At 37.2% G+C, this 27,865-nt stretch overlaps 1 protein-coding gene across 8 annotated transcripts in view; it reads right to left on the reverse strand.

Moving 5' to 3' along the window:
• MYO9B (myosin IXB) overlaps nt 1-27,865 on the reverse strand; it is a 74,102-nt gene that overhangs the window by 31,853 nt on the left and 14,384 nt on the right. For 3 of the 8 annotated variants that reach the window (XM_039338524.1, XM_039338525.1, XM_039338529.1), the window contains exons 3-20: nt 25,837-25,931; nt 25,570-25,632; nt 24,101-24,200; nt 23,066-23,166; nt 22,681-22,810; nt 21,357-21,446; nt 20,295-20,411; nt 19,972-20,106; nt 17,998-18,119; nt 16,741-16,882; nt 15,945-16,140; nt 11,563-11,638; nt 9,385-9,474; nt 7,638-7,751; nt 5,712-5,751; nt 5,019-5,141; nt 1,809-1,889; nt 863-973 (exon numbers count right to left, since the gene is read on the reverse strand). In XM_039338524.1, the coding sequence (XP_039194458.1) occupies nt 863-973; nt 1,809-1,889; nt 5,019-5,141; nt 5,712-5,751; nt 7,638-7,751; nt 9,385-9,474; nt 11,563-11,638; nt 15,945-16,140; nt 16,741-16,882; nt 17,998-18,119; nt 19,972-20,106; nt 20,295-20,411; nt 21,357-21,446; nt 22,681-22,810; nt 23,066-23,166; nt 24,101-24,200; nt 25,570-25,632; nt 25,837-25,931 (1,926 nt within the window). The remainder of the gene's footprint in view (nt 1-862; nt 974-1,808; nt 1,890-5,018; nt 5,142-5,711; nt 5,752-7,637; nt 7,752-9,384; nt 9,475-11,562; nt 11,639-15,944; nt 16,141-16,740; nt 16,883-17,997; nt 18,120-19,971; nt 20,107-20,294; nt 20,412-21,356; nt 21,447-22,680; nt 22,811-23,065; nt 23,167-24,100; nt 24,201-25,569; nt 25,633-25,836; nt 25,932-27,865) is intronic. The other 5 variants (XM_039338531.1, XM_039338526.1, XM_039338530.1 and 2 more) reach the window with 3 other exon arrangements.

Raw genomic sequence — 27,865 nt, forward strand, 5'->3', positions numbered from 1 at the left:
GACAATATAGCAAAACATGAACTATTTCAACTATTTCATCTAGATCTTGGCATAAGACCTCCGGATACAAGAAGTTATCTCTCTGAAAGTCCAGATCAAGGACAATTGAGATAAACCAAATTTGTACTAAAATTGCTAAAATTTTTTCACAAGGAGGCATAATTTAGCTGAAAGGATTGATTGGGCTAGATCTGTGTCCTCATATGCAATGGGTAGCATGTATATATGCAGAACAAATATATGGTTAAGGAAGCAAAACTCTTTGGCGTTTCAAGTACTTTGAATACAAACAGCTCCAGCATTTCCAGTGACAGCTCTAAACAAAGAGATTGGCCTTGCTTTCTCTTTCCTTTTTTCCCTTTCTCAGGCACTAAACTGTGAGTCAGGATAGACAAAAGGAGGAGGAAGAGGAGAAACCTGATCCTGGTTTAAGGCAGCATCCTGAGTGTCTTCTGATAAATAGACCTCATATAACTTTTCATCCCCTAGATCAGTGTTTCCCAAACTTGACAAATTTAAGGCATGAGGACTTCAACTCCCAGAATTCCACAGCCAGCGTTGCTGGCTGTGGAATTCTGGGAGTTGAAGTCCACATGCCTTAAAATTGTCAAGTTTGGAAACACTGCCCTAGATTAAAAAACTTAATGTATTTGGCTCTTAATGTAACTATTTAAAAAGTAAAGGGGTAGGGAGGAAAATGGAGGAAAGACTATGGCAAATGACCACATTCATGATACTGGCTCAATGTCAGGTGAATCCTTCCATAAGGGAAGGATGGATTATTTCTCAAACACAGAAAAAAAATAATAGGAATTCTGAGGATGGACTAAGGAAAGAAGGCAGACCCGGAGTGCAAAAGTACCTGGAAGTTAAATTTAGCACTGTAGCCTGATTGTCGGATTCTCACTGTTTCTAGCATTCCTGTGTATCTCAATTGCTGAAGTACCAGTCGTTCATCAAAGAACAACTCCCTCTGAAAAAAGAAGAGAAACAGAAGATCAAGAGCAGTCTCTATGCAACTGGCCTTCCCTATTATAAATCAGAATCTCTGTTCTCAGAAGTGGAGTTACTATTGTCCATTGCATTTTTTAAAAGACAAGGAGTATTCTTTGGCTCTTTCAGCCAATAAGTATTAAACAGGCTGAAGAGGTTTAAAATGTTTTGATCGATTATGAAGGTGATTCTGAATAAATGGGTGCTGTATCTTTACAACATTTTAACTAGTTTTAATTAGGTTGCTATATAAATTAGGGAACAATGCCACATTTCTCCAATACTTCTCTCCAAGGAATGCTTCTTTTAAGAAAATGAATGCATTCATGAATATTTTCTTTTTTTCATAAATACTGTTAATTTATCCATGAAAATTGATGAAAAGAAAGCATTAATTAAAACAATGAAAAAAGACTGCTTCAATTAACTGCCAAGCAAAATTAAGTAATTTTCTTTCGCAAAATTATACGTTTATTCTAAAATGTATTCTAAAATAATAAAAATGTAAAATTATCAATGTACATTAAAAAAAACCCAGAAAACATCTTAAAGGTCTATACAAGGTTATAAGTATCTTTTGTACAGGGAAATACCATACAAGAATGCAAATGTGAGCTAGTTAGCTTTTTAGTTTTTACAGTTAAGAATACAATGTTTTGTTTTTATGAAAACAAATAGAGATTGGTAAAAATTATTTCGAGGCAACTGACTAAACAAGAATGTAGGACTCCCCCTACATGTTTTCAATTTTAACACAAGACTTGTACGCAAATACTACTACTGGCAAGATCCAGAACGCAAAGGTGTCCACCTACCTTGTCAGAATTGGAACGGATGCAGCGGATAAAGAAGGGCTCAGCTTTTCCCAAAGTTTCTAGAAGCGTGTTCAAAGAAGTCTGAAATGAGTCACACAATAGGAATTCATCAGCCAAGCTTAGGGAAAGAACCATATAGGCCATCTATCTTTCCAAGCCTATTCTTTCCATCTATTTCCAAAGAAATAGGAGATATTAGAAATATTATCATATGGCAAGCATGATTATGTTGCGCTATGCTTTATAAAACATTGTACAGCATATTTTGCTTGGTTAAGCAAGGGGTTCAATTTTCTGGACAAGTATAATATATCAGTATGCTTCAGCCTAATATCTTAGGAAATAGGCAGGCCTTAAGAACCTTATGAGGGCAAATAGGATTGGGGCAAACCATTTCACAAGAGAAGCACCAGGACTTGGTTATCCATAATGTTTTCAGAACCTTCAAAGTATTCAGTTCAATTCAATTCAATTCATTGGACACATTAAACACTTTCTCATATATTGAATATAGTGTATGAGAAACATGAAGGAAAACTTAATACTATCAAAGTGAAAATAAAGCATGTACAACTGGACGTCTAAGAAATAAGAAAACATATACAAAATGAAATACAGTAGTCCACAGTAAATGAGATCTTATATAAAATGATATTCAAAAGGGCATATCAAAGTATGTGCTTTGCCAAAAGAATTCTTTATTGCCATCACCTTGTTCTAAACTCTTAGCATGGATATCAGCAGATGACTATTAAAACCAGATGGACTATAAAACAGAAGACAGAAAAGTACAATTGAGTCAGGGGCAGATGGTGGAGCAATTTATTATTTGTGTTAAATGTATGGATTAAATTTAGAAAATTAAAAAGAATATAGGTTGCCAATAAAATATGGCCAGAAAACAAATAGACATTAAGACAACAAAAGGAACAGGTTCAGCAGGTTTCATGAAGAAGCACTGTAAAAACCAAATAGAGGAAAAAAAAATCCAGTATTTCAAAGTGACAAAGATTCAAATTGCTTTGTGAGCAAATTATGAAGAAAAACATGGAAAGAGAGAGAATTAAAGCCTTGGGCAATAAGAAAGTTGTATAATGACTCAACATGTTGTCCAGTATTAAGCAAGAAAGGACAAAAGAAGATGTTACCATCAAATATTCCAAAGATAAAGGAAAAAGAAAAGGAAAGTGAAAAAAAAACCCTTTTTAACAGGGGAAAATAATAGGAAAAATTACACTGAAAATACAAATACTCAGCCTTAGCAGGTGACAGCAGGTTTTGTGTTGCTCCTTGTTAATATCTGGATGGGAGACTCCCAGGGAGCATGGAAGACTATTGATCTAAACTGGATAATTGAAAACTATCCCAAAAGAAGGCAGCAACAAACCATTTCCATGGTGTCGCTGAGAAAACTGCATGGATATGTCCATGAAATCTTCAGAAAAAGCTAGACTTGAAGGAGACTTAGTTTTCACTTTAGTAATGCTCAAGAGCAATTGCAGAAAAAAATTCTCAAGTTTTTATAAGCAACTTATATGGAATGACAGACACATTTTCAAAGAAACAGTATATTCAGAAACTAATCCCACTAGAAAATGATGTTACCAGAGACAATTAACCGGCTACCATACAGGAAAATGCCTATCTGAAATACTCATGCAATTATTAAAGATGCAGAAGAGTCTGTGAGTGTCTGGACAGGATGAAACAAGCTCAGATTAATTCCTAGCAAGTCAAAATTGCTGTTCATCAATAAACAACTAAGAATCCCAGTAATATTAATTCCACCAATTACCCTTGATGGGTTTGCGCTCTTATTAAAGTGGTTTATGACTTAGGTTTTTCCTGGACTCTCAGCTTCTACTAAAACAACAGGTGAAAGTTTTGATCAGGAGAACTTTTACCCAGCTTTGGCTAATTTGCCAGCCACTTTAAGTAACTTACACTAGGATCACCACTTCTTTGAGCTATTCTAACATCTGGGGCAAGGGGAGGGCTACTATTGGAGTCAACCTGAAACTACAGCTGCTGCAGAATACAGAACCTATATTCTGTATTGCCAGTGCAGAATATCACCAATCTATAAATTGCTGCATTCCTTATTAGTATGTATGCTTTCAGGCTCAAATCAAAGTGCTGATTATTACAGCCCTGTATGACACAGCACTGGGATAAATCAGATAATGCCTTGTTAGAACAGAATCTGTATATAGGTCTTGAACATCTAGAGAAGCTCTGTTGAGAGTCATCCTCCTTGTGAGGTTCATGGGTCCACATGTTTATGGACAGACCTTCTTAAAGGTGGCTCTCATTCTTTAAAATACCTACCTCTAGTGATATGGACAAACAGGCAAAAGTCATTCAGTTTAAGCTTGCTTTTGTTTCAGTATTCTATTTTTGTTCATATGGCATATTTAATTCCACTGGAATTACTCACCCAGAGTCCATTAAGGTGGAGCAGAACTCAATATTAGGAAGGATATAGTTGAAAGATTTCCAAGTAAAACCTGAGGTCGACAAGAGCCCCGAATCCCTGAACATGACTTTTACCTCTAAAATTCTACTATCCTTTTTCCTGAAGAAGAAAAATCTTAAAAAGAATCATCCTTGTGATCTGAAAAACAATTGGTACTACCCTGTGGACTCCTGACTACTGTGTTGCTCATACTATTTAATTCTCATGGTGGAACAGAAGGCCAGTGTTTCTCATATGAATGAGGTCCATGAGAAGACGAACAGATTTAGGATCAGGAATCTATTACCATTCCCAGTTCAATTGATTCATTCTCTTTACAGAAGAAAGCAAGACACTTATTGCCATGGGTTTTGGCACTTGATGCATTTGCACACAGGGCGCTCTTTTCTAGTTTTGCTTGAAATGTAGCATTAAGAGAAATGAAAGAAAATACAGAAGAAGGGAGAAGGTGACTAGAGGACGAAATAACATGAAGAAAGGTCTACTTCGTATTCCGTGCAAAAGAGTGAAGTGAAATGAAGTGCTATTGCTACAACAATGAAGAGAAACTGAGAAGATGTACGTCATGTTCTTCCCCCCGCCCCATGAAGCAAGCTTCCTGCACAAATACATATAAGACCAAAATATAACACCCGCATATATCCCAGTCCCACATGTGGTACTGATTATGAAAAACATTAAACAAAAGCGGGGGCAGCTATGATCTTTCTCTACTACTGCATATGCCCTTTTACCTGGAATTGAGCACTGATGCTAGGTGGCTTCTTCTTCTTATGCAAATGCAGGAGGGATTTTGTGGTTCGGTCATGCAACGTCATGCTCACAATGAGTTTCAAAGACTTTGAGTCCAGTAAATTCTGCAGCCAAGGAATATTTAATTAATTAATATGCCACCCATCTCGCTATCAAGTGACTCTGGGCAGCTAAGCTAATATGCCACAGTTATAACTGCAATCCTATGAAGGCAGGCACAATAATTTCAGCACTGAAACTATACCATTTGGTGCGATGAGTATGTTAAATTAGGCTTCCTTTATGTCCTTATTTTGTTAGCAGCCATAGAAATGGAGATATATAGGAAATTATGAAAAAGAGTTGAGTGCTCCAAATGTTTATGGACTTCATCAGAATACCTAATTTTGGGTATATGAATATTTTTCATCCTTCTCCTAATAGCCAAGAATTTTACTTTCACTTTATATGAAAACAGAGATTCACGTGTGTCAGAGCTGCACTCAGCATTTCTCAAAATATAGTGATATATAGTGCATATCTAGTTAGTGTGTAAATATACTGTTGCACATTTTAGCAGATTTTGCATAATGTGCACATACTTTGCAAAGTGTAAAACAACGGACACAAAACTTTCCCACTACCACCTCCGCCTCCCCACATATATTGGCACCTTAAAACAGATGGAAGCTCACCTTTGGGATGATCTGCTTTTGTTTAATACCTCTATTCTTCCTGTTAAAATATTAGAAATCATTGGAGTGGTAAAGTATTGTCAAACGTGCAATTTGGTTAGTTCAGCAAAGCCACATCTTTCAAATTAAACCAAGCAAAGCAGACAAGAACCAAATGATGGATAAGCAGTTCTAAAGAGATGGTGGAAGTGAGCTACAATAGGAATACTGATGTGAGACATAAAAATCAGTTAATTCTATGCTGCCAACTCCTGAGATTTTTGTCAAGCACTGAGGGTGGGCTAATGAGGGATGGGGGGAGTCAGCCTTAAAAAAGAAGCACAAAGCCATGAATTAGTGTTTCTCCACCTTGGCCGCTTGAAGATGTGCGGACTTCAACATGGCTGGCTATGGAATTCTGGGAGCTGAAGTCCACATATCTTCAAGGTTGAGAAACACTGAATTAACTCTGTGACAGAGCAGGACTATGTATTCTTCCACAAATCTAAACATTTTTAGACTTTAAATTTAGATTTTAAAATCTAAGCATTTTTAAAAAGCTATCCTTCAAAATAACTGTTCCTGCCAGATATCAACAAAACCTGACACTTAAACAAAACAGGAGTTGTAGAGATTATTTTCTGTTTAAATATATCTCACTAGTCTCTCACACGGATATGCTTCCAAGGATACCATTTGGATAATTTACATTTAAAAACTATTGCAAGAAGCTTTAGATAACAGTTTTCCAAGTTGAATCTGTTCGACCCCTGGCATTCTAGATGAAAATAATCTTCCTAAAACCTGAGCAAGCTATTGGCAGTTAAAAGGAGGTAATACTAGGCTAGTAGATGAGTAGTCTGACTAAAAACAAGGAAGCTTCATGTCTTTCTATGTGCCTAAATTCAGAGGACATTTGGTGAAAGCATCCACCACTAGTCTAATGTGAAGCTGTTTTTTGGGAACCACAGAAAAATAGCAGTCCCAGCTGCCTCTTGACATGGGACAGAAGAACTAAAAGAAATAAGAGGGATGCCTTTAATAAAAGGATTAAGGATCTTTTTCTGTATGAGATATTCTGTTCCTTATAACTTGCCTTGAAAATTACTTGATGTAAAGGGATTATACATTTTTAAAATAAAAAATATGATATGAAATAATGTTAAAAATTTACTAAGCTGTGATAAGAAATTTCTTCCTTAAAGAGGCTCCCCTTTCTAAACTCTCCTCGGCCTGTAATTACAGACAGTTCTCATTTAGCAACTGACTAGTTTAGTGACCATTCACAGTTATAACAGTGATGAAAAAGTATCTTTGATGATCAACCCTTGCATTTACAACCTCCACAGAGCTGTACAGCAAAGGAAAGCTGAAGTTGTTTTCACTTAGTAACCGCTTCATTTAATGAACAAGTTGCCAGTTGGTTGTTAAATAAGTACTACCTGTAGGGGGCTCAGAAAAATAAGGCTTTCACTTGGATATATCCAGAAATCTGAAGTAGGAAAAACCTGAATGTTCTTCTGCAACACAGAAGAGACTTCTTTCTTTTTCTGAAACATGTTTGAGAGAATCTATCTAAGCTTTTCAGGCTCTTTACGTTGGAGATTCTTGGGAAAGGAGGGGTTATGTTTATAAGTAACTTACTGAAATTAGTAAGTCAAGACCTGCCTGCCTTTGAATACACAGCACATGCTGAAAGCCAGAATATGCAGCTTTATGTGTAAGAACTGAGAAATCTACCATAGCACTTCTGCATTTCCTGCACATGAAATAAAGCCAAATTCTGCAAGATTGAGAGAAAAGAACCTCAGTAATTTCCACAAAATGCAAACTTAAGATTTGCGCAGGTTTGCTTATGCACTCTGCACCATACCACTCTGCAAAGCTAGAGAACCTGAGCTTCCCACCCCCCACCTGCCCCACAACATCCTTTTTCCACAAACTCACAGGAAATGGCAACGGGGCTGCTGGTACCGGCTGAGTGACTGCAGGAGCCTGCAAGGATCTTCACCCTGCCAGGGCAGGCCCTTTATACTCCTAACTATTTGCTCATGCAAGTCCCTAAGACATGATGGACACACACCCAAAACAAGGCAGACAAGACATATGAACACACATAGGAGAGAGGTGTGAAAGAGAAGCACCAGGAATTAAACAAAGGAGTCTCTATCCCACTATTGTCATATGTGCTCTGAAAATATCAAACAAGAGGCTTTCTCCTGAGCTGACCTTATCTTAAAACTTGTTCATCTTGACTATAAAATAGGGATGAATATCCTTAATTTGTAGATTTGGAATGTATGATAGAATATGGCAAAGACTGCTATTTTGGGGATTTCTCTTAAACTGTTCACATTTTGGACTGTGGAAGAAGATTTATCAGTTTCAATGAACTATTCATAGCAGGCCACTGCCTAGCCATCAATGTATTTTGCATTGATGCCAAATAAGATTGGCTGTCAACCTTCAAATAAAAATAATAATAATTTGGTGATTTATTTATTCATTTGGCATGATATTTTTAGACATGTTTTATGACCCAGTGGTTGAAAGGTGCACAATTTCCCCACAAATACCCCACGGATAAAAATACACTCCCTGATTGAACTGTGAATATTGAAAGTAGTTTTCCAGATCGATTGTTCGGTAGCAGAAAAAAAGATTCTTAATTCAGGTTTCTAGTTTTCCAGTGCACGTATTCTCTGAGTAAGATTGCACACAAATTGCAAGTGAACTCTGCTCCATGTTTAGTTCCTACAGTCAGCCTGGAAAGTGCCCCAATAAATGAGTGGTTATCAACAGCCTTCCAATCATGCAGCATGCTTATGGACAGCTTTATTCAACACAAAAACTTACCTTTGCCACTCTCCAGAGAGGCACAAATTAATAAGAAAGAAAACCAAGAAAGGAAGCCAAGGAAAAAAGAAAGAGAAAAAAAGTGATAGAAGTGTAAAAAAGGTCATTCCTGGGCAGAGGAACAGTCTTCATTCTTCTGAAACACACTTCTTTCCACTTCTTATCAGTTGCCCCACTCCTCTACATATTTTAAACTGAAAGTTCAATTACAGCATTCCATTTCAGTATTAAAAAAAGGAATACAGGTAGTCCTCCACTTACAATAGTTCAGTTAGCGTCCACTTGAAGTTACAATGGCAAGAAAAAAGCGACTTGTGACCGTTTTTCACACTTACGACCATTGCAGCATCCCCATAGTCATGTGATCAAAATTCAGATGCTTGGCAACTGACTGATATTTAAGACAGTTGCAGTGTCCCAGGGTCATGCGACCACCTTTTGTAACCTTCTGACAAGCAGTCAATGGGGAAGCCAGATTCGCTTAACAACTGTGTTACTCATTTAACAACTGCAGTGATTTACTTAACAACTGTGGCAAGAAAGGCCATAAAACAGGGCAAAACTCACTTAACAAATGTCTCACGTAGCAACAGAAATTTTGGGCTCAATTGTGGTCGTAAGTCGAGGACAACCTGTACACTCCATTATATCTGCAGTATTTTGAGTTGCCTAAGAATATCCCAACTGTGAGTTTCAGTGATTTCTGGAATGAAGTTGGAGAAGAAGACAGTGAGTTTTTATCCCTGGTTTTCTGCACCAGGTCATTTCTCAGGTCTGTCTGCCCAGGATCGTGCTTCCCCTGCCACATAGGCAAGGTCCTCCATCTTTACCCACTTACTTCTTGCTTTCATATGAAGCAATGATGTCTTCAAAAGCGTTTATATCAAAATCCTCAGAACAATCAAATGAGAAATCAAGTACTGAACAGCTGCAAAAAGGGGAACATGCAATGATGCTCATCAACAAAGTAATAAAGCAGGCAGAAAGGCAAAGCTTTAGGGTAAGTTGGTCAGACATGCCCCCACCCAGTCTTATCTTCTTATAAGCCTTCCCCAAGGAAAACAACAACAAGCAACTGTGCTTTGATATGCCAGGGAACTGATGAACATCATCAGGAAAGCCACAGCATATCAAAAGGAGATAAAAGTATCAGAAAGAATCAATTATTTTCTCTTATATTTCTAGTATTTGATATAAGATATTCCTTAAAACTGCTCCTGGGTATATCTCATCTAGCATTGTCTACAACAGGGGTCTTCAAACTTGGCCCTTTTATGATTTGTGGACTTCAGCTCCCAGAATTCCTCAGCCAGCGTGCCTGGCTGTGGAATTCTGCAAGTTGAAGTCCACAGGTCATAAAAGGGCCAGGTTTGAAGACCCCTGGTCTACAAAATAGAGAATGTTATTTATTCAACCACACACACATTCACACACATTTAACTATCCATTTAAAATTCAACTCATTATTTTTAAATGCCATAATGCTAATACTAAGCTGCATGAAAATTCTAGTCTGCTAACAATTTATGCTAAAGGTTGCTATTATACAACACTTCAATCAGAAAAAGCTGTAGGTATCCGTACAGGCTTCCAACTCTAAGCAGAATTAAAAGGGAAGCCTGCCACTGTCCAAAGGTGAGCTCTTTAAAAAAAAAAAATGCAGTGCCAATCTAGGAACCCAGTGCTTCTCCAAGTAATTGAAATTATGGTACTCAGACTGCAAGGAAGTCCAGACGGGTTTGAATCCATTCTCTTTAGCCAAGTTAATTGCCAAATTTTAGCATATTAATGGGAGTGGTGTTATGAGCAGGGATGAAAACTGTGAATTTCAGTCAGACCCTATTTCCACCCAATATTGAAGCACGAGAAAGAAAATGTAAGAATGTAAAAATAGCTGGGCTCTATCAAGCAAGAGACAACATTTTGTTTTTCTGCTTGTGACTAGTATTTGGCAACCCCAATCTGGAGGTACCATGAGGATGCAGGATAATCAGACCTGATGGACGTGTCTTCCATGAATTCGTCCAATCCTTTTGAGTCATTCAAGTGAGTACTGCCACTATGTTTTATGGCAATTAATTCCACAGGTTACTAATTCATGATGTCAATAAGGGCTTTCTTTTGTCTGTTCTAAATCTCCTTCCAATCAGCCTTAGTACCCTACAGTCCTATTTTTCTGAGAGGAAGTTTTTCTTGCTCACTTTCTCTTTGCCATGCACGATTTTATATATCATGATCATGTTTCTTTCTCCTCACTTGCCTTTTTTTTTGGGGGGGGGGAGTTACAGTTCTCAACATGCTAGTCTTCCCCCCCCCCCAGATTTTTGAAGCCCCAATCATTCCAATAACTCTTTTCTTCTCAATTTTTATTCTTATATTCTTCTTCAAATATAGTAGTATAATTCCAGATGGAGACATCACATATTTACAAAGAGAAGTTATAATATTGACTGAAAATAAATTTCTTGAGGAACCTAGCATGGCATTTGTCTTTTTTCACTGCTATCGTACATTAAGAGAAGAAGAAAAAAAAAACCACGTGAATTTAAAGTCTTTACTGTACAAAATAGTTGAATTATTTTCTCTCTATAAACCATAGAGGCCAGCTTGTAGGTTTTAGGTAGGATTACTGAAATAAGAAGTTCTCAGAATGGGAAAAGAAAGAAATCAAAACTTGACAAAGAACTAGGTAGTAGTGAAGATGCCAAGTTACTTTTGCAATGCATTTGATTTCCTCTGGATCAGGAATGTCAAACTCACTGCGTCACGTGAGGTGTCGTGACATATCTCGACTTTTTTTCGCATTGCTGGAGTTGAAGTGGGCGCGGCCTCCACATGATGCAACCGGCCCACGGGCCAGCAGTTTAACACCCCTACTCTAGGGGCTATCATGGTAAAACAAAAAATAAGATCAGGAACTGGTGCAGTACAAGGAATCGTCTTTTGTCAAAAGAAGCCACAACAAGGGTAGAAATGTAACAATAATAAAAAAAAAACAATTAAATGTGCTTCTTACCGATAAACTCTCTCATTTGGGGTGTTGCTCTGCTGCAGGTCCCCAAGAGGGATCCTGGGTCCATGGCGTATTACCCCTAGGGGAAAGGGGGAAAAAAATCTATATTGGCATCAACAGCCAGCTTAACCTCGGTAACTTTTGCCAGTCACCAACAATGTTACATTTTTATAAATGGGATTCTTTGAGCAGCCATCCTGATCTAGATCCTGCATGTGTCAAAGCTAAATTCAGAATCTTTTAGAGCTTAAAAGACAGGATCCATTATTACTGCGTATTAAATAACTTTAAATAATTCCCAGTCATTCCTCAGTTCTTGAGGCTGATTCAGCAAAATCTGAAACCAAAAACCAGCAAAATAATGAAGTGGAAAAAGAATAATGGGAATACTCAAGTGATCATTTGAACAACTATAGTTACTGATAAATAAGCAGCTTTTTTAATTAATGGTCTCACAATGTGACTAAGTAGTAAGCTATTTACATGGTTGGTTTGTATATTAAATGTTGCTTTTTTAAAAGGAGCTTAACACAGAATATCCTAGTTTTTTTTCCTCTCCAATTTTTTCCAGAGTAATCACCCAGTGGAATAGGTTGGGCTCAGGGAAAGGGTGGTGTCAGATGCATAATCATGATGCAATGGATGATATGATTGCTTTGGCAAAGGCTACATCTCATCCTGGCCAAAAGTCCATCTTGAAATGCTTAGCAAAACTGAAAGTCTACACTGCAGCCCATTGTAACTACTTCAAGATACTATGCTTCAGAAGAGAAGTTAAATTACCAATTGCCCCAATAGATTATCATCTAATAGGCAATGACTGCTTTGAAGTTTATATTAACGCCTCACTGCTGCAGTGGTTCATACGGAATATTGTGGAAGGTAATTTATTTTTGCATGAACTATCAAATAGAGGAAGAGATGAGGATCATCTCTGAGGAAATCATCAAATTTGTGGATGACACCAAGCTGGCAGGAATAGCCAACACTCCAGAAGACAGGCTTAAGATACAGGAGGACCTGGACAGACTTGAACACTGGGTGCTAGCTAACAAAATGAAATTCAGTGGTGAAAAAAGTAAGGTTCTACATTTAGAAAAGAAAAACCAAATGTACAGGTATAGTATTGGGGATACCTTGCTCAATAGTAGTAACTGTGAGAGGGACCTCGGAGTCATAGTGGACAATCACTTAAATATGAGCCAGCAGTGTGCTGCAGCTGCCAAAAAGGCCAACACAGTGCTAGGTTGCATTAACAGAGGGATAGAATCAAGATCACATGAAGTATTAATACCATTTTACAATGCCTTGTTAAGGCCACACTTGGAATACTGCATCTAGTTTGGGTCACCACGATGTAAAAAAGATGTTGAGACTCTAGAAAGAATACAGAGAAGAGCAACAAAGATGATTAGGGGACTGGAGGCTAAAGCATATAAGGAAAGGCTGCTAGAATTGGGTATGTCTAGTTTAATGAAGAGAAGGATGAGGGGGGACATGATAGCAGTTTTCCAATATTTCAGGGGTTGCCACAAAGAAGAGGGAGTCAAGCTATTTTCCAAGGTGCCTGAAGGCAGGACAAGAAGCAACGGATGGAAACTAATCAAGGAGAGAAGCAACCTAGAACTAAGGAGAAACTTCCTGACAGTTAGAACAATTAACAGTGGAACAACCTGCCTCCAGAAGTGGTGAATGCTCCAACACTGGAAGTTTTTAAGAAGAGACTGGACAGCCATTTGTCTGAAATGGTATAGGGTTTCCTACCTGAGCAGGGGGTTTGACCTCCAAGATCCCTTCCAACTTAATAATAATAATAATAATAATAATAATAATAATAATAATAATAATAATAATAATAATAAACAGGGTAATAGAAAGATACCAGCAACATGCACTTGGAAAGGAAGGAAAAGACAAGTTGCTCTATTGGAAAAATAAGGAGGGAAATTCTCTAGGGTCTCACAGTGGACCAGTGAGGTTGTCTTCCGTGAAAGTAACCAGTCAGTTTGGATAGCCATTGATGCCTCTGAATATTTCTCTAGTTGTTTTAGGACTAACAATAACCTCTGGGTTAATAATAGAGATAGAAGAGATTGGAAAAGATTCAGTGAATCTGTAAAACTTTTAAGTAACAGAATGTGAAAAAACTGAGATACCTCCAATGGGACAATGATTGAGCTAAATAAGCAGGAAGGTAGATATAGAGCCAAGAAAAAGACCAAGTGTGGCCATTTAAATGTAACAAAAAAGCCAGGACATTACAAGTGTCCAAATCCTCACAATGTTGAACTGGTGGGAATTGAGAAGCTAAAATGAAACAAATGCCGCTCTTTATCTTACAAAACACTGTGGTGACTCCAGGAGTTATTCATCGTGTACAGTTATGGTCTTTGGGGAAAAGAAATGTGCTCTGTGCTGGCTGCCATTGAGAATCTAACCTCCTTCTGTTCTCCCAGTGTGAAGTAAGAGAACAAAGGAAGATATGTGGGAGGCTCGCAAGGGTAGGAAAGAGGTACACTGGAGATTTTATTTGATCACAATGCTCTCTGGATAAGAAATGACAAGTTTGTCTTGATGAAGGTTCTAGGATTTTAACCTCAGAAATTAAATCCTTAGTAGTCTCTTCTTGAAACTTGCAAGCTCAAGAATTCAAAGAGTTGAGGATGGAAGATATATGCAATTGCCCTCAAAGAGAACCTGTTTCACTGATCACTGGCTGCAGGCAGAAGTATACACAAATAATTGCATGTCTGTAGCTTGACCCTCTGCATTCTCGAAATTGCACACAGTTGGGGCAGAAGCAGAATACCAGTTCCCCAAGTCACACCTTGACATATTTGTCTGAAATGGTATAGAGTTTCCTGCCTGAGCAGGAGGTTGGACTAGAAGACCTCCATGGTCCCTTCCACCTCTGTTATTCTGTTATCTATAACAGCAATTGAGCAATTGAGATTTGCAAGTTAACTTGCAAAATAGCACCTTGCCCTCCAAAGTTTGCTCTAAAGCGCAACGGTCCCCAACTCCTGGTCTGCAGCCTGGTGCCAGGCTGCTGCAGCCTGTTGGGAACTGGGCCACGGAGGCGTTGGGCAAGCAGCAAAGCTGCATTTGCACAAGCAGCACACACACAAAACCATCCCCTCTCCCCCCCCCTGCTGCTGCCGGCGATCCATAAAGCCAGAAAGATTACGGACAACTGCTCTAAAGGAACACCTCACAGGTGGAAAGAATAGTTCTTTTCTCCCTGATTAATGAAAGTTTTGCAGTGAGGGCAGGACTTCGCCCACCTAGACTTCTCTAAAGCACAAGCAAAAGATATGCCCATCTGATGGAGGAGACTTTTCACACACTTTTGGAATTTGTGGAACTGGCCCTTCAAGGCCATTTCAACAACTACAGGAAAAAGAGGAGGAGGAAGGAGTATTAGGGATGTTCGATACCTTGAGTTATTTATAAAAAATAATAAAGGTGGGATAAGAAACAAAACAAATAAATTGCTCATCATGAGGTTAAATAAATCAAAAGAACCCCAAAGAGGGGCTTCCCCCCCCCCCATCACAAAATAGAAACCAAACCAACAGGAGAGAGGCAAGGAAATAATCAATAAAAGGATGAAAATGTTTTTGAGCAAAGTCCAGAAAATTACGGCACTCTGGGGAAAAAAAACCACATTTCAGCAAATTATTATCAGAATGGCTTAAAATAACTGAGGGATCAGCAGGAGCCACATCCATAGATGCAATGAAAACAGGAGGCCTGGCTTAAGTTCTGAAAGTTTCCAAACGAAGCTGCACAATATCCACTTGTGTGAATCACAGAAACCACAATGAAGAAACTGTGGTTTGTTTGGTTCCTCTTTGTCTTATTATTTGTACAGAACTCTCTTAAGCAGTATAATTAATTTCAATGCATTTATTTGCTTTTGAAAATCAAGTGACCCCCCTAGCTGGCTTTCAATAATCAGAAATACAAATTTAAAATATAACAGGAAATAACAGTAATATTACATGAAGAAGGTAAGTATAAACTGCTACGTAAAATATCACATGTTTAAAACAATCCTATGAGCAGATTGTGTGAAACTTATTGTTATTGTTGTTAGTTGCAAAGTCGTGTCCGACCCATCGCGACCCCATGGACAACGTTCCTCCAGGTCTTATGAAACTTATGAACCCACCTTATTCCAAGTTCAACTATTTTATATTCACCCTAGCATTTTCAGATAATTAAGCAGCACGGGTCTGTCATTATCTGCCATCTAAATTTGTTTTAACTGGGATTGCTGAGGAATTAATGTGGATTACACTACCTGAAGACCAAGTCTTCTATTATTAAAACGTAGATGCTGATATCGATATTTCGATTACTTTTTCTATCCTCATGCTTACCTGCTGTTTTCTCAGCTCTTTGGCGACCAGCTTCTGCAAAAACAGCCATGGCGTGGATTGCTGCACGAAGGATAGCCCACCGGAAAACAGCCACTGGATCCATTCCAATCAGCTCACGAACATAAGTGCTGTCACTGCTCCGCAGCAAGGCAACAATATCTGGCCGCATATAATCCATGTTCTTTTCACGGAAATCCTACAAGGAAGAATGGTCATGGAAGCTAAGGCACCTAGCAAGGGTTATGGAGAGATGGATTTCACTACAGCTCTGCATATCTTCCTTCCTTTTGTCACCCTGCTAAAGGTTGAGGTCTTCAAGATCTGCTTGGCAGTAGATTCACCGTTGGAAATCAGTACCATAAAATATACTTTGGGATGTGCACGTTCATTTGAATAACATTTCTATTACATGAACACTGATGACTGGGCAATGGCAATGATTCTCTCTGTCCTTATTAAAGTGACTACTTGTTCAACATTGGAAAGAAAAACCTACGGCCTCAATCGCCCATTGAAGACCTCGTGTTCCTGTGACTCATGACTGAATTGCTTACGGACATAAATTAGGTATGAACGATGAAAAAAAACCCGATCATTTTTATTGAAACTCTCGTAAAACTTCCATTCCAAACGGACAAGATCAGATTTTTTTTTTAAGGATGTTTTTTAGTCTGTTCTAACTAGCAACGATCTTCTTATGACATTTTCAACCGGACATTTTTTTTTTTTTTTTTTTTGCTGATTAAGCCACAAGCAATTCCTTGACTCTCTGCAACTTGAATCACATTCCAGTTACCTTTATCTGATATTTCACTTTGCCAGCAAAGTGCTGAATGATGAAAGCAGGTTCCAGTACAGGAGTTCCAATGAAGAACTTGTTGTCCTCATGTTGCTGTTTGAACTTAGCAAGAAGCGTCTCGCTAGTGGCATGTGGAAAACTGCAAGCAGCAAAAGAGGAAGCCAAAGGCAGAATAAATTATCAGTATCAGTAGAGCTTAAGCTTGGCAAACTGGGGAGGGGATGATATCAGAAGTTCCCAAATGTAGAAAGGAGTTCTGCAGGTAAGAAGGTTGACGGTATTCCATTCACATTTACTGATATTCTTTAATAAGCAGTTTTTATTAGAGCGTTGTTACATCTTTAAAAGTATCTGTCGTTTCTCCTAAGAATTTTCATAAATTAAGAGGACAGTTAAAAATAATAAAACTTTTCCCCAGTTTCTGTTTCCTTCCCAGACTAAAAATTTAAAAATTCTGCATCTCGGCAATTCACAACCTGTTGAAAGTAAAATTCTAAATTCTACTGAATTCATGCACATTTCTTTAACTGTCACTTCGTGGTAGCTTTGCATTTCTATTTGGTAAGTATAATTGTAGAACTATTAATAGTGCTGGACAATAATGGCGATAAAGGCTATCCCTTCCTTCTTTAGTTGCTCCTGGTTGCATAATTGATTTCACCCTCCACTATTAATGGAAAGGGGACTTTGTGCCTTCTCAAGCAGACAGTGATCAGCCTCCTATAGGTCTAATTTCACAAATCATACACTTTAAATGTTCAATAGCAAATCCTGGGCCCTATCTATATCCACTTGTTCATCTTTACTAGAAGATATAGTGCATTTACAAAGGGAAAAAAACTTAATAAATCCAGTATTATTAATCATAGAATCATTCTTTTGGAAAGTCCTCTAGTCCAACTTACAAGTCCTTCCTTTTCTTCTTCACCTGCTTCAATAAATATTTAACTTATATTTCTCCCCCTGATACTTTATGACTCTTCTTCCCAGGACTGTTCTGTTCTAAATGATTTAATATTTAGTTTTAGGGGAATATATGCCTAAATGTGCTTTTCTTCCTGTTACTTTTTCATATCCCTTTTATTTTATATAAGGCTTATTAAACTGTAAATTTGTGGACAGAGGCTGCACTTTCTCCAATCTCCTCTCCCTCCCAATCTCACATTTGTTTAGGCAATATCATAATAAATGTATACTTCTTTTTTTCCTCTTTATTGTAGATTTTCTCCTAGTCCCACAGCTAGCTATACTTACTTGCTTTCTTCATCCAGTAGGTAGAACAGGCCAGTTGGTTTCTTGCCAATTAAATGGATGCAGGCCACATTGTCTGTATAGTCAATGTTGTGCCACGCAATCCCTTCACTCTGATACTCCTCCTGCAACAAATAAATGCTGGAAGTCAGGCATCAACAGCTTTTCTTTATCTCTCATACTATTACCTCTTCACCGCTCATAACATTAGAACTTGGGGTCATCTGGCTGGCAGTTGAGGACAGAAAAATAAATAAACTCTTTGTGTACCACGTGGTTTAGGGAATATCAGAAGGTGACAACCATTTGCTTAGGTGGCTTTACTGAAAGAGAAAGAAGTATCTTGCTGGCTATTGTGGATGAACAAAGCTCTAGGGCTGTCACTATATTCTGGTTCTGAGTTTCTCAGAATTACCTGCTGGCCAGTCATTATAAAAAAACAGAAAGTGAATTAAATGGTCCAGAGAGCTCATATAATCTTAAAGCAAGAATATCTCCCCTTTCCAATCAGGTCTTCTCTAAAGCAGAAAAGTTACATGTCAGGAATTACAAACACAACAATGGCTTTCTTGTAAATGACCATTTTCTAGAAATAACTCGACAACCCATGAATCCTTGAGTCATGGTTTCAAAGGTATTTCCTTACCAGATTCCCAGTGCCTTCAATAATGGCAGAGCTTCTAACTTGAAAAAAAAAATTAAAAACTTTACAGAGCTATTGAGAGATGTATCTGCCTTGAAAGCAGCCCATGTTGAATTGTATAGCAGTCAAGCATCAGCAACTGTTCATAAAAAATGCTTTAAAACATTTTGTACTATGCCACAAGATGCTTTATGATAACATTTGAGTCATATAATGTTTTATAAAATTTGACAAATGTCAATTCCATGGGAGTCATGCGCCTCTGATTTTGGACACAATCTGTAAGTTAGCCCACTTGAGGTTGTTGTTGTTAGTTGCGAAGTCGTGTCCGATCCATCGCAACCCCGCTTGAGGTACCTTGGTTCAAAATATTTTGCCCTACAGTGCAGAGTTTCATCCCATTAAACATTACAGGCACAAGAGTTTGAACAGTATATAGATACAAGGGAAGTAATAGTAAAAACTAATGGAAACTAATCAAGGAGAGAAGCAACCTAGAACTAAGGAGAAACTTCCTGACAGTTAGACTGATTGATCAATGGAACAACCTGCCTCTGGAAGATGTGAATGCTCCATCACTGGAAGTTTTTAAGAAGAGACTGGACAGCCATTTGTCTGAAAGGGTATAGGATTTCCTGCTTGAGCAGAGGGGTTGGACTAGATGACCTCCAAGGTCCCTTCCAACTTATTATTGTTATTGTTGTTGTTATTATTATTATTATTATTGCTACCTGTATTCTCCAAGAACTCATGACTGTATCCCGTGACACTCTGGGAGAAGGAGGTTTTAATGAAGGTTAGATAAGACATTGTTTTTCAGCCTAACTACCTTGAGATTTAGCTATTAAAATATTCCACTAACATATTCCAATCTACTACTGAGTCCCTCTTCCTTTATAGGAAGACTAGCTTGCTGCACAATACCAGGGGTGGAGGGGAGAACATTTGACATCTGGGAATATGTTTGTTGTGCCATCTCTGCTTTCCAATGTCCAGGCAAATTATGCTCATGGCCCCTCTAAAATACCCTTTTCATCTTGGATCTGGACAGCTTCATAACTGTATTGTTTAATCAATTTTTCATAGTTGGATTTGCATCTTTAAAGAGAGACTGTAAAAAGTTTTATGCTAGAAAGTAATTTATGAGTTAAAAAAAGTAAAAGACAGAGGTTTGCAAATTGAAATCTATCAGCAAGATCTCAAATCCCAAATCAATATTTCTATGTCATTCAAACTGTTTTATACATATTTCCTTGCTGTAAAGTTAAAAAAAAACCTCATACTTAATCTGCAAAATAAAAAGCATAAAGCCTTCCATTTCTTCCATTGCTTACCTGTTCAAGCTTGAAAATATGTTGATTGAAGTAATACTGCAACTGCTCATTTGCATAGTTTATGCAGAACTGTTCAAAACTGTTTGTTTTGAAGTCTTCAAAACCAAATATATCAAGTACCCCAATGGACAAGCACTATGCACGGGAAGAGATGGGAACAGAATCAGCAGAATGGCATGACTACATTCATGTACTCAAAATTGAATATACTGTAAGTGGTACCTTCTCAAAATCAGACCCTCCCTACCCATTTGAAAAACTAGCCCGGTGACAGGCAATTCCACAATTCAGAAGCAAGAATCATCTGTTTCCTGGGAACATACCGTAACAGACTCTTCCATGTCCTTCTTGTTGAGAAGCGCATGGTTAATTCGCAGAACAATCCAGTCAAAGAGGGCACTGTACAAAGACTTAGCCATAGAATCACGAGCTGTGATGGCCTGCAAATTAAAAGCACAAAGAAAACTCCATATCACTTTGCTTTTCTCATCTGTTTGTTTGTTGGTTTGTTCAATGTACTATGGCTGCTCATCTCAATCAATGACTCTGGGTGGCTTACAATTCAAAACAATACATTACAGTTAAAAATATTAAAAACTTTTTAAAACAATAGCCAGGAATTGGGGCCCTTGACACATTCGTCACCCTAGGATCAGGAATAAGCTGAGCTTTTAGGGCTTTATGAAATTCTAGCACAACTCTAGGGCCATTCTGATCTCCGAAAGAAGGATATTCCATAGAACAGGGGCCACTGTGGGAAAATTTGTCTGCTGGTCCTTGCCAGCCAAATTCTTTGGCTGATGAGATCTGCAGCACGCCCATCCTGCTTGGCCTAATTGGATGGGTAGAGGTCCTTGAAAAAAAGTGATCCTTTAGGTACCCCTTATTGTTCCGAAGTCTTTCTGAGGGACATGGAAAACTGGGAAAAAAGTGGCTAAGTATTGCTAGCGTTTTACTCATTGGTTTCCAAGAAATTATCACCATAATTTATATTTTCCATTTTATGCCTCCTGATTCCAATTATGTCTCTCATAATTGCAAGTCCCCTACCATCTTTTAGGTATAAGCAGGAAAAAAAATTAAGGCTCTAGAGGGCAGACAATTGATGGGGAAACCAATTTTTTTTTTAAAAAAAAAAATCTGCTACTTAAGCAATAACCTTTGGCGATTGGAGATTTTGTATTTTGATGCTGCAACATAGATTTGTTTTCTTTTGGTGTTACTGAATTTTAATAGCTTTATTGATTTTTGACTATACTCTCTCAAAATTGTTACAAGATATCCTATAAATATATGAAAAAATAAAGTTGCCCTTGCAGTCTGAGCCATCTGTATTTTTTTTTTAACAAAAAAATCTTTCTAACCCCAACCTATTAGGAACTCACCTCATTGAGGCTATATGGAAGGATCAGTTTATCATTCACTGTCACTGTTTTTCTTTTTGTCAATACTTCCACTAAGATTTCACGTTTCACCTGGGAAAAGAAGAGCTGAAATTAACAACCTGACATGGAAATCCAGGATGAAAATGATCTGTAATTATTCATTATTGCTGAAAATCAAAATTCTATTTATCCAGTCCCTATAAAGTTGCTGCAGAAAATGGAGAATCTTCCCCATTGGTTTTAATCTTAAGCTTTTGAAGCAAGTTAGTGCAAATGACAAAATATAAAGATTTTAAGGTACCTTAAAAGGGAGATTTGATAATGCAATAGATTCTATATTACAAAACATCTCAGATGCAATTGTTTAACATCTCAATTATTATTTTCCATTAGCACAGCATCATTTGCATACAAATATATACAGACTTTTTTACTGTTTTCCTTTCTTAATAGCCAGGACTCACATGCTTGGTCTGCCATCCACCCTGAAATAGGACTGGATTGGGCCATGACTACTTAAAAGTCTGCCTTTTCTTGTACACTGATGTTCAAATTGCACTCAATCCTGCTCCAAATGCATTAACAGACCAAGATTTCATGTAGCTATTTGGATCAGGGTCCAATAATAGCAACTATTTCATGAAATATCCTCTCCAAGGAGTACTATTTAGGCTTAGCACTTCCAACTTTTCCTGAAGGCAGTGAAGTTAAAAGTGCATTTTTTTCTTCCCTGCTCAGATATCTATTTAGCTTAAACGTTTGCTTGAGTTTTAAGTTTTAAAATGTAAATGTCTATGGAGATTCTCAGTCATCCAGATCATGGTTGTCCCAAAGGTGTTTTTTTCAAGAGCTCTCTTCAGAGCTGAAGAAGCTTCTTGGATGAGAAGTGAAATGTCTTCAAAGAAAGTCCAGTTGCCTCATGAAAAAAAGCACCTTTGGGTTTTAAAATGTAAGTTGCTTCAAGTTTATCAATACAGAAACAAAATATATATTTTGCTCATTATTAATTGGTTCTGGGAGGCGCAACAAATCCCAAAAACGATGAGTACCAAACAAATTTTTCTCATAAGGAATAATGCAGTGAGTCACAAGGCAGCCGACACTGACAAATTCTAGCTTGTGCATTGAGTACCAAACAAATGATGAGTACTGGGATAAAATTTTCACACCAAAATGCGTTGAGTACCAAATTTGATGAGTTTCAAAGCAGTTGAGTACCAAAATACCACTGTATTCCAAAAAGTTAAGGATCTTTTCTGCACCCAATGATCAGGGGTGTCTTCTCTGCCCAAGACAAATACTCATATAGAAAGATGGGAGTTACCTTCAGAAGCTGTGAAAGAATATCTAGCACTTCAGGGGGTCCGACTTCCAGCCCCTCATCTCGACCTGCTGCCTTTTTCTTATAAGTAACATTTCCCAGGTAGAGAATCGCAGAAAGCACTGAAAAAATTCTGTGGAAGTGAAAAGCAGGATAGTGTATCTTTCAGATGAAGAATATGTTTACTGAGTGTCATGTACACTTGTCCGTTGGAATGTGATGAGAATGTACATTTATTTATGCATGAGTCTTTAACATAATTTTCTGCCTTTTGATTAGTTTCACAGAACTTTGTTTGCACATTAATGGAAAATGGTTTCATATAATATATGGTGTATCCTTCTGTGCTTACTGAAAACTGATAGGAGACAGCTGAAATATAGCTTACTGTTTTTTTGTTGCTGGAAGAAAACCAACCATTTCCATGGCTTGCTTTAATCGTTCAAAATCATGCTGGAGGTCTTCTCCATCTTCAATTTTCAAGTTATGCTGTGAACAAATCCAAACTTGCAAGTATAAGTAGGAATATCTACTACTGATAAAATTTACCACAATTGTCCTTTGGTAATTCCTTTTGTAGCAATTCTATTTAATTGCAGTTATAGAAGTGGAGAAGGGACTAATAAAGGAACAGCTTCTCAGCTGCTAGAAGAGGATCAAATAGAAGTACCCTTAACAGAAGACTTGGCCTGTGTCATGAAAAAGCAGAATATAATGTCAAATATATATAGAACAGGATTGAACTACTGCTGCATTCCCCTGGTGTGAATCCCCTGGTGGAATCATGATTGTTTTAGTCCCTAAACTAAATTTAAATAATTTGATTAAATAATTAGTTTCCTACCAAAGTTACTTGGAGAACTAAGAAGTATTCCATTCCTTTGCCCATTCTAAAAATTTTCTCAAGAGCAAAAAAAGTATGTCAGATGGTATGAGAGACACCTAACCCAACTGTTCTTTCCTTACAAACTACTCATTACAACATAAGGTCCTCCCGCTACCCTTAAATCAGCCATAGGTTAATCTAGTTCAACATTTTATTTCACAAAGTTAGAAATCTCAAAAATCTTGGTTTACTTTTCTATGTAAATAAATAAACAAACTTAATTTCAGAAAAAAATAGTATATCTTTCTGCTGATTAAAAATTAATTTTCTAACATGTGACTAAAATAAAATCACAGATTATTATTTTTTTTAAAAAAAAGGCTTAAAGGAATTAAGGGCTATTCAACTGGCTGACACATCTATAACATTTTACATATAACAAGAAATACAACGTTTGGTTTAAGCCAGCTCTTTGCAGTTTTTCATGGAGGAACAAAGGAGGCCTGTTTGGGGGTTCCCTTCACTTCCTGAGAGTGAAAAACACAGTAGAGCCTTGCGTTTGTCAGTCAAAGTCAGGACAAAAAAGCCTTTGTATACCTGGTTGAGGTAGAAGTAGTCGTTAGGCTGCTTGAGATGGAATTCCTTGCGCTCTTCTTCGCTGGCACCAAGCAGCAAATAATAAAATACATGGTAGTTCCTAAGAAACAAAACACACCAGCCTTCCTATTATTTTTACCTGGGCATCTTCAGTAAAATCACCAAGCTCCTAAAATTAATATCAGAATCATCTGGAATCTAACAGGATCCTTTAACAGAAACAATTTAATCCAATATTAGTACCAGCTTTTGAGAATCTTGTTTTTTGAATGACATTCGTGTTTGGATAAAGATAAGGAATGTAAGGGCCTTTTAGTTGATGGCATCAACAGCATGGAACTCCCTCCAAGTGGAATGTTATCTTTTATTCTAGCTCATTTTTACTCTGAAATGTTTTAATGTATAAACTCTTTTCAACTGTTGAAATATTCAATATGCTCTTTAGTAACGTATCCAACAAGGGCAGGGCCTTCAGACATCTTTCTTGATAAATCCATACCTTGTTCCTCAGCTGACATTTATTTACACAACAGTATACAGATCCCTTTGTGAAATTATTTTTAATCAATACAAAACTAAATAGATTTATGGCATTCTATAAACTGACATAGTTCGGTAGCATTCTAAGTATAAAGGAACGCAATCCAGTGTTTTGTTCTGAAAATGTACTTATTTGCTCAGAAAAAGCAAAGGTAAGCCAGACTTAAGAGAAAGCATCCTTTGGAGTTGGAAGAAATAATAGGCAGAAACCTTTCTAATTTGTGCTCACTAAATGGGTATTGTGTAGCTCAGCCTGCTTAGCATATTATGCGAATAGGTAAGTTTGCCTACAGCAAACATTTTATGACGGTAGCTATAATATGTTTTCTAAATCCACTGGTGATGAGTTTCTGGGCTAAAAGACTGTATTTTAATTATTTGGTACCCTGGTGTTTTGCCAACAACTCTGGCTGACGTCTTCAGAGGTGAAATTACAAAGGAGCTGTTTTGGATGGTTTGTCTTTGAAACACACTACTGTTTATTATTTTTTAGGTGAGACTGCTGAAGATTCTCTATGGTGTTCATTAATTATGGCCTGTTTTCTTTTATTTTGTTGTGATGATGTAGAGCTGGAAACCAGACTTTTTAACAAAGTTATTAAAATGTTTATAAATCTATAGAGTCATGCATGATGATTTGACAAGTGTGTTTCAAAGAAAGACCAATAAAAAAAATGAGAATTTTATTTTTTCAAATCAGATCAACCAAATACACCTGGATGAATAACCAGTCAAAACTTGGTTTTCCAGAATTCTGATGACATATCATTTGAATGTTAATAGAGTTATAAAAAAAATAATTAACCTCTTTCTGATTTCTTGTTTGGGACATATATTTTTTTTATAAAGTGCAAAATGAATGTCACTAATTATGCTGCCTGGATGAAGCAAAAAATAAAGTTTCTGTTACATAATTCATAACTTCTTACCTTTCATTTTTTTCCTGAGACACCAAGCGAGATTTTTCAAGGAGATATTTTTCAACCACAGCTCTGGAAGCCAAGAAAAGAAACAATGGTGCAAAAGCAGACATTATGAATCTATAAAAATCTTTTTCAAGACAGAACACAGAACACTGCTCAGATACTGGCTTATGACTATCAGCAATGCAGGGGACTAGTTTTATTTTGAACTCTACTGTTCACTACCAGAATTATAACTTGATGGAACAGTGAGAACATGTGCACAGCACTTACCCTCGGACAATGCCATTCTCCAAATAGTTGACCTGGATGAATTTCCCAAAACGACTTGAGTTGTTATTGTGGGCTGTCTTTGCATTCCCAAAGGCCTGAAATGAAACAAAATTACTTTATTTCCAATGACTATGATATAGTACTGTGTGTTCTAGCTGACAACTTTCCAAAGTTTTAAGACTCAACTCTTGCTGCTAAGTGCAGTTTAAAATCCTGTAATTGAAAATGGCAGGATCAAAATGCAAATCAGATGCTTTACCATGGACTACGCTTCCATGTAGTAATTATAATTTGCCTTACACTGAACTAGGATATTAGGAGCTGGTGTAGTGGTGCAGTGGTTAGAATGCAGTATTGCAGGCTAACTCTGCCCACAGCCAGGAATTTGATTCTGACAGCCTGAAGGTTGACTCAGCCTTCCATCCTTCCAAGGTTGTAAAATGAGGATTGTTGGGGGCAATATGCTAATATTGTAAACTGCTCAGAGAGTGCTGTAAAGCACTGTGGAGCGATATATAAGTCTAAGTGCTATTGCTGCTGCTATTGCTATATTGGTTTATCCAACCCTGTATTGTCTAAATTACTTATAGCTATCTGAATTTTCTCTGAGTCTTAGAGATGCCAACAATGAACCAAAGATATTGCTTATGTAACGCATGTGCTCTGCTACTAGAGTACAGCTCCTACTGCTAGCTGACTAAATTTTAATTTTTTAACCATTAACCCCCGTACAATGTAATAGAAACATTATTTATTTTTTGTCAAAAACCGAAAGAGGAGCAATACTATAGTAAGAAGCACTTACTTCTGTAAGCCCCCAAAGTCACCATGAGTGAGCAGCCATGTATGGGCAGCCATACAAATTTTCTTAATAAATAAATTATAATCATATAGCAAAGATAGTTCTTCCATCTCTTGCACCACTAAAGCAAATAATAATGAGTGTGACCTTCATGTGATACAAGGTTCTGCATATTACTTCCCCCCCCATAAAGCACGCCCTATTTCAACAATTATGCAAATCTTATTTGTAATTTTATTGTCTTGTTCTGGTTAGCTTACAACAATCAATAATAATATATGGTATGTTCATGCTTGATATTTTAAAATATATGGCATAATAGGAAAAGCTTTGGGGAAGGAAGAGAAAAAGAAGAAAAATGCTAACCACTGAAGTTATAATTAAAATATTTTCATTCATTTTCTTTTGAGCTGCTTATAAGTACCCAAGCTATGAAAGGTAACTGGACTAAGTTCTGAAAGCTATCTCTCATTGTAAACATCTGCTGAGTCCAGATGGAAATTATTTTGCATTCTTAATCTTTATAGTGCAGATACGTATTAAAGTATATGTTCAGGTTTTACATTACTCTTACTGATACAATATTGTATGGATCATCTGCTTCTATTCTTATGAAAAATATTGTTTTATCCAATAAAATCCATCCTTGTTTCTGAAAGATTTTACACATGGTTAGAGCTTTTCCAACCCCTGTTTATGCAGAACAGAGTCTTACTTTATTCAATGGGATTGCAATCAAACAAGTATAGATGCTATATTTGCCCAGCTTTTACTTTCCGATAAATAATCTTCCTAGTTTTCTTATGTCTGCCTAAGAAGAACCTTATGGATTTCTGTTTTGTAAGCATATAGATTTCAACAATGTATACAGAGCTTCATGTCAAGTCATTGAATTATGTTTTTACACATAGGTTGCACACAGAAAGAATGTGCAAATTCTATCAACTCTGAGGGTTGCAGTAGGTTGCTCTCAAAAACTGGGTGAACCCAATGATCGGGAAGAAATTAGATATTTTAAAAGGCAATTTCTACCCTAAATTCCAAAATTAAGGGGGGAAAGAGGTGAAAATATTCAGTTTCATCCACCTGGGGGAGAAGGATAGCTCTTAGAGTAAAAAGGGAGTTTTGCAAACTATACTTTTGCACTCTTTTTCTGTTAGCTCAATTACACTGCCTGTGATGTGAAAATATTAAAAATATGAGATGACCTCATATACATAGAATTTA

This window comes from Crotalus tigris, unplaced genomic scaffold (genome assembly GCF_016545835.1).
Source record: "Crotalus tigris isolate CLP2741 ecotype Arizona unplaced genomic scaffold, ASM1654583v1 scf7180000017701.1507938, whole genome shotgun sequence".
NCBI classification, from domain to species: domain Eukaryota; kingdom Metazoa; phylum Chordata; class Lepidosauria; order Squamata; family Viperidae; genus Crotalus; species Crotalus tigris.